This window comes from Convolutriloba macropyga, chromosome 6 (assembly GCF_964194025.1).
Source record: "Convolutriloba macropyga chromosome 6, txConMacr16.3, whole genome shotgun sequence".
Lineage (NCBI taxonomy): Eukaryota > Metazoa > Xenacoelomorpha > Acoela > Convolutidae > Convolutriloba > Convolutriloba macropyga.
In genome coordinates, this window is record NC_134473.1 from 5242769 (window position 1) to 5254937 (window position 12169).

General features: G+C 35.3%; 2 protein-coding genes across 8 annotated transcripts in view; one reads left to right on the forward strand and one right to left on the reverse strand.

The window, feature by feature from the left end:
* LOC142341443 (adenosine deaminase-like) overlaps positions 1 to 9943 on the reverse strand; it is a 31341-nt gene extending 21398 nt beyond the window's left edge. For 5 of the 6 annotated variants that reach the window (XM_075392390.1, XM_075392389.1, XM_075392385.1 and 2 more), the window contains exons 1-3: positions 9804 to 9866; positions 9444 to 9626; positions 5021 to 5197 (exon numbers count right to left, since the gene is read on the reverse strand). In XM_075392390.1, coding sequence (XP_075248505.1) covers positions 5021 to 5197; positions 9444 to 9605 — 339 coding nt within the window. In that variant the 5' untranslated portion in view covers positions 9606 to 9626; positions 9804 to 9866. Of the gene's footprint in view, positions 1 to 5020; positions 5198 to 9443; positions 9627 to 9803 lie in introns of all 6 variants that reach the window. The other variant, XM_075392386.1, reaches the window with a different exon arrangement.
* The window catches only part of LOC142341447 (uncharacterized), a 545892-nt gene that overhangs the window by 287409 nt on the left and 246314 nt on the right, over positions 1 to 12169 (forward strand). The window lies entirely within an intron of this gene.

The window sequence follows — 12169 nt, forward strand, 5'->3', positions numbered from 1 at the left end:
CAAGGAACTTCACATGTTTTGCGACGCAACAACGACCGCCTGCGCCGCAGTTGTTTATTTACGACAAATTTTCAACGACTCTTTTCAAACGAAGACACTGACAGACAAGACCACAATTGCTCCAATAAAGAGCTTGCGTGTACCCCGATTAGAACTCTGCGCAGCAATTGTTGGAGCTAACCTTTTGGAAGCCGTGATATCAACCCTGAAAGATAAGCGCTTTCGAAAACCAGAAGTGTAAAATTGGACAGATTTGACCGCAACAATCTTTATTTTCCTCATCTGCTCAGCTTTAGGGACGAATTACCTTGTACAGTCTGATTCAACGCCACTTCCTGGTTAAATTCTATAATGTTTTTAGTCTTTCGTTTCAGCCATTAGATATTTGAAAGAGATGTCAATTATAATGCAAAAAATACAGAACGGTTTTAAGTAGCAGGGATCGATCAAGCGGACAGGGAACGGTTTGGAAATTTTCAAATTGATAAAAATGAGGTAAGCTTAGTTGGTAAGGTTGAAGGTAAAGTAATCAAATTTATCAGGGTTAAGATTGATGTGATAAGGTTCAGTTTGGTAATGATGGTAAATTTAAGGTAGGTAAGTCTGATAAATTCGCGAAAGGCAAGGTTGGTAAGGTTCAAACAGATGTTTGAGGTCGGTATTGCCAAGGTATGTATTTTGGATACCCCAAAAGTTCTTCAAAACATCGCAAAATTTAAGTACAAATGGAAAACTGAAGAGCGCCCGACTCAGAGCAAAACTTTAACGAAAAACGTGACATCTATTCAAGTTTTCTGTTCCCTATTACACAGAGAACAAAGTTGTTCAAGTGGGTGAACGACTAGCATACTCCCCATGCAATATTGACAAGAGATTTCCAATCATGATTCCCAAAGAACTACAGATCACCGAACTTCTAATCAGAGAAGCACATTCAAGGAACTTTCATGGAGGACCACAACTGACACTGTTAGAATTTCATCAAACTGTTGGTATTTCCGAAATATTCTCAACGGTTACAAAAACTATCTAACTGCAAGCCCTTCATCCCAAACAACACCAGGATTGTAAAAACACAAAAGGGAGATCTTCCCACGGAACGCGTGATCCCATCATGTTCCACCTTTTTAAGAACTTCAGCACAAAATCCGTTCAAATGGAAAACGTTCAAACATAGACAAAAGACAATTCCTTTGACGCTGTTAAGCGATTTGAAGCTCGACGTGGAATGCCACAAAATTTTTACATCGACAACTCAAAAACTTTCATTGGAATTAGAGGAGAAGTCGAGTAACGGAAATTGTTAATGGATCGGCGGTTCGCGGAATTAGTAGAAGCCTTCTCTACGGGACACATCAACTGGACACCACACCACACTACGGGACACCCAATCCCCACGCTCACCATATTTTGGAGAGCTTTGGGAGGCAGCTTTAAAATCCATTTTGTATCCAAGAGACACTGTTATAGGACCGTTGAAAAACTAAAATGTCTCTTGAGAATTTCAAACTCCAACAAACTGATCATCCAGATTGGTAACATTCTGAATTCGCGCCCAATGACAGCCACTTCTGCCAATTGCAATGACCCATTAGCACTCACACCAACACATTTCCTCCTTGGGCGCCCTTTGACAGCTTTGCCGGAGTAAGTTCAAGGTAATCAAATGTATTGTCTCGCAAATCTGGAAAAATTGGTCCGTGTAATACTTGGCAACACTTCAACAGCGACCATAGTGGCATGACAACAAGCCCCAATATGACGTCAAGAAATTTTTGTCATCATGAAAGACAATACGTCACCGTTGCTTTAGCCACTTGCAAAGAAAACTAAATCATTTGACAGAAATGATCACATAGTGCGAGCTGTTCAGGTGAAGACCCAAACAGATCTCTGCATTCGACCAGTTAGCGCACTCGTTTTATCACAGAAAGAAGGACAAGACAATTACATACTGGAAAAAGATCACAGATGACTCAATGGACGAGAACCGACAAGAAGCAACATCAAAGAAATCAAAAATCAATACAAATCATTCCTAAAAACGAACACAATATGCAAGCACATCCACAATTAAGATTTTTAATTTTTTCATGCATTCATCTCCATGACCGCAGCAAGAGTGATCGCGACTGCGAGGACAATGTTAATCATTTCATTTGCTTCGGACAACAATAGACTTGCAAATCCGTAAATTTTTTCATGGCAAAAAGAAACTGCAACTAAAACATCGACTTAGTTTGAATCCGATCAAGACAACCGAGATATGTTGCAGTAAATAAGCTTCACCACTCAGCATTTCAGAAAAATAAACTTCTTCAACAAATGAAACGATAAATTACCACGTGATTTGAACTAAGGAATCATAATTTCAACTGAAACACTTGTTACCTTTAAACGTGAATTCTTCTCTAGCATAAAGTTTTTAAGTTTTTTAAGGCGCTTAAGGAAAATTTAGTTCAAAGAAAAAAAATGTTGCACCGCAACATAGGTTGTATTTCGTTAGAATTTTTTGATATCGTCAAGCCTCAGTTTTGCTTTTCTGGAATCGAATAACTGAAAAAATATCTAGAGTTTTGCAATGACACTGCTATTTATTGTCTCTCCAAAATACAATGATAGCCAAAACAGCAAAAGTCGTCTTTCATTAGGTTCCTAACCTAAAATAAGTTCCAAATTTTGGTGGAAAGCAACACTTAGGAATTGCAATTGCACTTGAAAATAGATCAGTTCTCCAATTAGCAAGGAAAATATTCATTTTGTGTGATAGCAACTCAAATTGTGAGATGATCTCAATTAATTTTAAAAATTTCACGCTTTAATTCAGACCAATGATTTCAAAATATATATGTTTTTCCAATTTTAGAATAACATTTCACTCTCATTACTTTAAAAGAGTTTACCATCGACCAATCAAAAATGTAACGAAAAAAACAATCAATCGATCATCAACTAAACTAAAACTAACAGAAACCAATATCTCGGTAATTGATTACGTGGAAGATGAAATAAGTTCGCTGGAAAATAGTCAATGTTTTGCAATTTTGGGTGCGTTATGCTGCTAATACAGGCTGAGCTGGTACAAAGTGTTCTTCAAACATTTGAATAAACATCAACTGAATCTATAGTTAGCCTAAAATTTTGATAGAAATTCTAGCAATTATAGGATAAACAGAAGGATCAATTCTAGTTGAAAAACTGCTGGGGGGAATATTGGAAAATAGAAGCGCGTTTTTAACTTTTATCGTTTGGAGAATTTCTGCTCAAACGAAAGCTAAAAAGAGGAAATTAGGAAAAATTGAAGTGTAAAAAAGTGGGGAGTGGGGGAGAGATTTTCAAAAACAATTTGTCAGAAAGAGAAAGCCAAATACGATTCAAGTTTACCAACTTTTCCTCAAATATTTTTACAACTCCTAGCGTTATTCTAAACTTTCTACCACAAAAAAGGATAGAAGTTTGAGAGAGAGAGAGAACAACTTAATACAAATTGTGCACAAGATAACAAGATAAGCATAACATAGTTTGATACGAAACTCTAATTGTCGAGCATATTTTTGGCTAGAGATATGGATCCTTGAGGGACAAGAAATACGAGAGAACGGGTTATAAGAGATGCCCAAGTTCGAGAGCTTAAGACCAGCTGGTGTAATGGGTAGCAAGCACACTAGGCTTGCAAGTAAGAGATGCTGGTTCGAATCCAGAACTGGTCCATTTTTACAGTAGGTGAGCCTATGCTTAAACTCCCTAACTAGGAATATGTCATGATCAGTGGAAACAAGTATTTTAATTGAAACTTGAACTTTTCGTCTAAAGAAATCAGAACATTTTCATCATTCTTTCCGTTGAATTCCAATCCTAATGGAAGCTAAAAAGGCAAAATTAGGAAAAATGGAAACGTACAAAAGTAGGGAGTGGGGAGAGATTTTTGTAGATAAATTTTCAGAAAGAGAGAACCAAATGCGATTCAAGTTTATCAACTTTTCTACATATATTTCTACACCTCCATTCGTTCCCTATCTTGAACGTTTTGGCAATTCAATCCCTGTTGACTTAGCATAACATTCAAAAAATTTATCAGCGAAACTTTGAAATTAAATTATCATTGATGCCGTTTTGTAGTTGCATTGCCAATATGATCTCGTCAGTTGAAATACCGCATTGAGATACTCAGAAATAGAACAACAATAACGGAAGTTAAACACGTGACAGTAACAAAGCTTTGATTTTCTCCAACCAATCACTGCGCTTGCACGACAATTTGAAAATCTATTCTGTTTCCCCGCCAATATTTTTATGCCCCCCCCCCCACTACAATTTTATATAACACGTACGTTGCTATTCAATTATAGTAAAGTCATATGCACACTAAGCGGGGGGGGGGGGGGCAGAATAGATCAGAATTTGAAAAGTTTGGTTAGTTTTTCTCTTGGTTATGCATTCAGAATTGTGTAAAGACAATTTTGACACCACAGCGCTTGAGTTACAGCGCCGAGGTTCTACCCCTAAACCACCTCTAATTAGCAAGTATTCGGGATTAATGTCGATTGCGCTCGCGGGACTTGATATGAAACTGTTACAACCAAACATGGTATCAAATTAGTCAAGGTTACTATTTGAAAACCTACTTGAAACGCCCATTGATAAAATGTGATGGGAATATTGCGCATAAAGATCCTATTTCCCCCCCCCCCCCCCCTATCTTATATGCTCCACAGGCGCAATAATTTGCTATATAACAACACGTAAATTTAACTGGGAGGCCTAACAGCAGGGATCCTGAAGGGAGGCACAACTGGGTGGAACAGCAGGGATCCTGAAGGGAGGCATAACTGGGTGGAACAGCAGGGATCCTGAAGGGAGGCATAACTGGGTGGAACAGCAGGGATCCTGAAGATCAAGGGAACTAATTGGGCTATAATTGCTTGGGGTGTTTTGGCACATTGTATATTTTAGCCCTGCGTGAAAAGTCACGTGAACCCTAGAATGCTCTCAAATTTCAAGTTACTCGGGGTTTGTCTACCTTGTTTGTAGGTCGGTTATTGTAGCCGTGGGTGAGGAAATACAACGACGGCCTGTATAGGGTCTCATCGCCGTAGCCTTTTTCCAAACGGCTCTTTTTCTCTTTCACATAAATTTTGTTCAATCTCTCGTCATCTGAAGTCAAAGTTTGGTGCGAACCAAATCGCCATTGTTGTTCCTAAATGGACAAGCATTATAATATCCTTTTAATTGAAAAGATTCGCCCTGCTCGGTTTTGTATTTTATGCTGGTCTGGCTAAAATGTCTAGAGGTTTAACCGTCTAAAATTACAGTCTAAAAATCTGGATCTGAAATCTGAAAATTACAGTTCAGACCTCGGTCCGAGGTCTGAACACTCAATTCAACTAACACCCCGGGGGTTAGTCTCAGAGTAAATCAGCGCTGAATCAGTCTAGAGACATTCTGTTTTCAGGCTGGCCAGCATTCGGTTAATGTCACAATTTACACTGGCCAGACTTGATTTTTGAGTAAAATTTACTTCCCGGGTTGCCCCATCTTAGATACCATACTTAAGACCATTTATGGTTCCATCCACGGAGGGCCAAATTTTCGTGTATGATCTTACCATGGTATCCAAGATACCATAAATGGTCAGGTGTATGATATCTAAGATAGCCATTAATGAATGAGAAAAATAAAATCTTGAAAAATAAAATTTTCAGCTTTACTTCCTCTAACAAGGTTTATCTTATATCACTGCAGTTCATTAAAGAAAACAATTGAGTATTTATAGCAACGCTTTGTTTAGAAAATCTATCGAGGGCACAATCTCAAACAATAAGGCCTAAAAACTGCAAAAAATTAATAAATAAAAAGTATCGTTCATTGTGTTTGAAACATTGTAGAACTATTTGAAAACATCACAAAATTATTTGAGCTAAAATGTTTTTAAAATTTTTTAATGACTATTTTTGTCTATTACTAAGATTGGCAGCTTATTTGTAATATTAGCAGGGTCGAATTGACCCATTTATGGTTATAAAAATTACTGAACAAACTCTATTTAGTTTCTCCAACCCCCATTTCACTCACTTTCCACTTATATAAAAAATGGGAGGAATATTTTCATATTCATTGTATGGTAATCAGTGCTCAACTGTAAATGCGCACGCGGAACACCGTTTGAAACCCTCTTGCAAGTTTCAGAATTAAAGAGCGAAATTGCTCTTACCACTTCGATTCGATTGATTTACCTTTTTCGGGTCTAGGAAAAAAACCCACACAAAAAAACACAATTTTAGATAGGAAAAAAACCTCCATTTTAAACTTTATTTTTGATCGTGATAATTTGTTCCGTTTTTTGGTTTCATATCAAGTCCCACGGGCCGCCAAGGCAAGGTCAACAGCGCGTTGGTCAGCTCGTTAATAGTCAAGCGGAGGGTTAATTCCGTGGGGTTTATTTCCTATCAAAAAATTTGTGGGGCTTTTTTCCTTGATTTTTTTCCGAAACCAGATTTCATCTCATCCTATGCGCAATTTCACTGTGGCAAACAAATGAAGAGATGTCCCGGATTCCTGGGAAACGTTTTTCCAATATTTGAAAATTACGAAAAAAACAGTAAAGTTTTTCGAAGAATGCACTTTGACCCGTCAAATCAAATAGGTGTAGGTTTATTATTCGTGTTTTGAATTGTGTTTCCTAACTTATGTTTTTATGTTTTTTATTTGGGTTTATAAAAAAAATTAACAAATTATCCAACATTAATTGATGCTCTACTATTTCTTTCCCAATTTTCCTCTCCGCGAACTGCAAATTGTCGACCCAATTCAGCTTATTGCTAGAGCAGTTTACTTAAAAAGTTGCGACCTGAGGGTTTATTTCTTCTTAATTACAGAATTTTGGCATCTATTCATATTATATCTTGTGACTCTGTTCATGATAGTTTTCATGGTTGAATTTGTTAATTGCAGTCTCAAATATGTGCGTTTAAATAAATTTTTCTATGACATGGAAAAAAACACGCAACTCATATTTTTTTATCAAGCAGACGTATCCTGAATTATGCATTGTATGGATTTTTTTTATTGTGTGTACTTATTTGAAATCAGGATAAATAATTTCAAAATTGGAAAGAAATTGTTTAAGGAAAACTGATTGTCATTAATTTATTCCGTTTAAATTAAAAGTTTGCAGAGTCTAACATTAAATACTTTTTTCATTATAAATAATTTTCTGAAACGTTGACTGTCAACATATATTTGACTTCTATGATATCTGAATGACAAAGATGAAACAAAGTAAAAAGATATATACTAGAGAGTATTAAACGTGGTAAAACAAAAATTACTGGATTTTTAAGGCTAGCTTTCTTTCTTAAAGCAGAACCATGAGCATTTTTCAAGAAGAAAAAACAAAATTTTTTTTAAGAAGAAAGAAAATTAAAATTTTGAAATTCATAAACAAGCGATAGAAACTATAAAGTTTTTCTCGCTTGTTCGTAATCCTCAAAATTTTAATTGTTCTTCCTCTAGATAGATATTTTATTTTTACGTCTTGAAAAATGCTCAAGGTTCTGTTTTTAGAAAATAATTACATTTAAATATTCAAAACTTTTCACTTTTTCACGTTTAATACACTTCAGTAAATACCTATTTCCTTTGTTTAAACTTTGTCATTCAGATAAATCAGAAGTCAAATATACGTCCCGAGTCAACGTTTCAGAAAATTAGTTATAATAAAAAAGTGTTTAATGATAGACTTTGCAAATTTTTAGGTTAAAATTACTAACAATCAGTTTTCCTTAAAAACTTTTTTTACTTATTTTTCCTGATTTCAAATAAGTAGGTACTTTGTATAAACCCATACAAGGTATAAAACAGGATACGTTTACTTGATAAATAATTTTAATTGTGTGATTTTTTCCATGGCATGGAAAATTTTTGCGAACGCACATTTTTGATACTTTTGGTTTATGCAATTAACAATTTCAACCATGAAAACCATTATGTCGCAAGATATAATATGAATAGATGTCCAAAATTCTGTGACTAAGAAGAAAAAACCTTCAGGTCGCAACTTTCCAAGCAAACTGCTCCAGCAGTATGCTCAATAATGTTGACAAATTGCAGTTTGCGGAGAAGAAAATTGAGAAAGAAATAGTAGAGCATCATTTAATGTTAGTTAATTTGTTAATTCACTTTATAAACATAAATAAAAACATAAAAACATGAGATGGAAAACATAATTTAAAACACAAATAATAAGCCTACACTTATATGATTTAACGGGTCAAAATATTTTCTTCGAAAGACTTTTTTCGAAACATAAAAATTTATTTTTCTTTAACTAGTTTTCTCCATTCTTATTTGTTTTTTTATCTGTATAATACAGGTACCTAGGTTTCAGTGTTAAACCAAAGTCAATTGGAAACGTGAAGACACAAGAAACGAGAACCTTAAACACTATGCCTGATCGAAAAATCAAGGAAATAAAAATTTCCCGTCAGCAATCGATTCCGTTTTTCAATATTTTTCCAATAAAACTACTTTATTATCTCTCCGATCGGCCAAAAATACCGATCGGCCAAAATTCGCCAAACAAATAATAGGGCCGGTATAAAATTTCTATCCCTCAAAGAAATTTGAAGGGTTTAAAAAAGAATTAAGCAATCAATGCTGGCTGAATAGTGTGGACATATAATTTAAAAATTTCTGCTGAATAGCAGTCGATTCAAATATACAAACATGGGTTCAGGCGTCCAGATGCATATTAAACCAAAGTTTTATGCCAAATAATTGTTTTCTGACGCAGTAATTTTCAGTGCTTATTCGTTGGCTTCCGCGTCTTTTCAGTTTTCTTAAAATGTATATTTTCTTAGAATTTTTACAATGTTTCAGTATAAGCTAAGTTGATCGTAAAATTTGGAACAAAAAGACTTGCTTAATAGTCAAAAAGGTTGATAGTTCAATTTCGTACCTAATTTGAACACTAACTTTTTAAATGTAATTTATACTAAAGATAACTAAAGTCCTGACTTTTATGCAACCAGGGGCATTTTCATTTTACGCAATGCCATTTTACTCTATGTCGTTATACCCAACCTGCCATTTTACCCAATGCCAACTTTGATGTAACCTATTGTTGAAATTCGCAGAACGACTATTTAGCCGACTATATAATTAAATGGCCCGTGGGACTTGATATGAAACTGTCACAACCGAAAATCGGAAAATCGAACGAAAAGATCAAAGAACATTGGGCAAGTTGGCATCGGGTACAATAGCTTTGGGTAAAATGGTATTGGGTAAATTGTCATGCAGGATTCAAAATAATTCCGTTTTTGTCTCAAGATATGATGGTTCAAATTGCATTTCTTGTGCTCCTGGTGCTTTTGCGCTATTTCAGCGTTTTTGGGAAAGAAGTTTGTTTCCTCAAGCAGTTTTAAACAATGGACAATACTCACGTTTTTCAAAATTTCATTCCTTGCGTTTTCGTAATCCTCATCCCACTTGAATTCCTCGGGAAATTTAGTCAGCCAATCATCTGATGTCACGTCAATTGTTTCAACAAAGTTTGGCCAGGATACCAACAGCACCAAGATCAGAACTTGACGAGAAGTCTCCATTATTTGTGCTCGTTTCCTGATCTTCGAAATTTTTGGGTTTCCGGATCTTTTCCGTTATTGCCCCCTCCCCTCAACGCAGTACGCTATGCCCCCCCCCCCCCCCCCCCCAGTATTGGATCACGAGCCACTAAATAGAAAATTATGACGTTGTAAGACTGTACGTGCGCTAAGGGTGCAAACTATATTGGGGCCCCAAACGGAAAAGATCCGGTTTTCAAATTTTAAATTTGATCAACAAAGCAACTTGAAAGAACTTCGAATGTCCAAAAAGTGATTGAGAGTTTATCACTGATTTGCCCACACTTCGAAATGTTGCAACACGAAAGATAACTGTTGAACCCTTTGCAACTTGACTAAGATGTGTCGAAACGTTATCACAAACTTCTTCACCTAATCCGGCGGATTACGATGACAACACAGCCCTAGATACTGAGTAAACTTGTCAGAAACATACAGAAAAACCAGAGGGGCGTTGAAGCTTAGAAATGCCTCGTTATAAGTAGCCGTATAACTTTGCTACCCTAATTGAGATTTTGTCAATAAAAAGTTACAAAAATGTCCATTGTTGACAGTTACCTTCAATTGGAGGACTGTGACGTCACAGAGAACGAAGAACTCGAGAAACAAAAGCGCGCGCCCCTATTATGCGAGAAGAAAAAACAAATCTTTCAGGAGATAATTCTGATGTAAATCCTAAAAATGGTTGAAAGAAACTATACAACTGCTACAAAATTAGTATTCATAAAAAAACGTAAAAAATTGCATCGTCCAAATGGGCATATTCCATTGCTAATTGCGACTTCGCATAAACTACAGGACTTCCATTATGATACGATCATGATGAGCAGAATTTAAAAATTTTGCCCAAAGTTATTTTAAATTTTCAGGTGCTTCCGGTGAAGTTATAGTTGCACTTGACTGAAACTTTCCTGCAAATTTGTATTAATAATAGCGCCGGGGAATTTGTCGATTAAAAGTGCGTCAAATTAAGTAAGAACTGAATAATAATAATAAGTTTTGTCAAATTTTACGTCAATGGTGGCAAATTTCGCAAGAAATGTGCGCAATTTGTATTGAAAAAGATTAAAGAGATAAATGATTTTTTATGTGTGGAAGTTATATCAGTTAACAAAAACACACAATCGACACAATTTTTTTTATTTTCAAGAAATATCAAATATCAAATATCTAACTTGTCCAAACGAAGAAAAATTGTTAAATGGGTACTACAACAGGGAGTGAAAAGTGAGTTAAATGAAGTGCAGGCCTAATTTCACCAATTTTTTGGCTGATTTTGGATTTTCCGGACCTAAATCTCGACAATTTTTGGCTAATTTTTGGGGTTTTTGGATCTAATTTTGCATTTTGGCTAAAATTTAGATTTTCCGGACGTAATTTTGAAATTTTGGGCAAATTTTAGTGTTTTCTGCACATGTGATTTTCTCTTAGATTTAGACTTGCCAAATCTTGGGCAGGACTTGGATATATTCTGCAGGCCCTACACAAGACATGCACAAGACTGACAAATGTAAAACGTGACATTCTCCTAGTTCTCAGTAATGAAATGAGACTTGCAATTATAAGTTTTGCCCAGTACTGAAATTACCGATCGTTAATTCGACAATGTAAACATGAAGAGCTGCGTGGGAAAAAGACATGCGTTGATTTTTTGTATCAAAACAGACTAAAAGATTTTCTCGGCTCACGCCGAAAGCTGATACTGATTTCAAATGTCTTTCCTGTACAAATTGTACTTCTTGTTCCGAACCCACTTGTGGGGGGGGGGGGAGGAACTATATACTCAAATGGGTTTTTTTTGTTCCGTGAATTTTGGCCGACCGATATATTCATCGTAGAGAAATGTGCGTGGTATCATTAAAAATTTCGTTTTTTTCGAGGCGTTATCGAGGTTTAAAGTTTCATGTGAACACTGGATATTTGGTTCATTTTGTTCACTTTTACCGTAATTTTCGTTCGAATTAACGTTTTTTCTACGAAAAATTTAATTCAAAACCAGATTTCACGCCAAAAAGTAAATCAATTTTAGGTTTTTAATAGACGAAAGGAGATAATAAAGACTAGTTCTAGTCTTAGAGGGAAGTTTAATATAAAAAAAAAATTCGAATTAGGTTTGGGAGCTCTTTTTTTAGAAAATTTTGCAATTTTTTTGTTTTTTCAAGTCACCTAGAGACTACTAGACACTTTTAAAATCGAAGTTCCGTTAACGGCAAACCTCTTTTACGATCAAATGAAGCCCAATGAACAAAAAATTTGTTTCGAAGGGATCGCTCATGTTTTTTTGGCCTGGTATCTCAAATTTCGTAATTTCAAATGAAATTTTGATTTATTTTTTGAGATTTTACTAAATTTTTAAAATCATATGGCATAAACTTGTTGACTCAAGGTGCAATAGATTTGCTAATGAGCATTAAGTGAACCTATCTAGTGCTGTATGTGGACAGCTAATGGCTGTTAAGACTTTGAAAATAAATTTTCAAAAGTTTTTTAAAATTAGTAAATCATAAACTTATTTTTGTGAACTGTAAATTCGTCTCAGTAAAAAC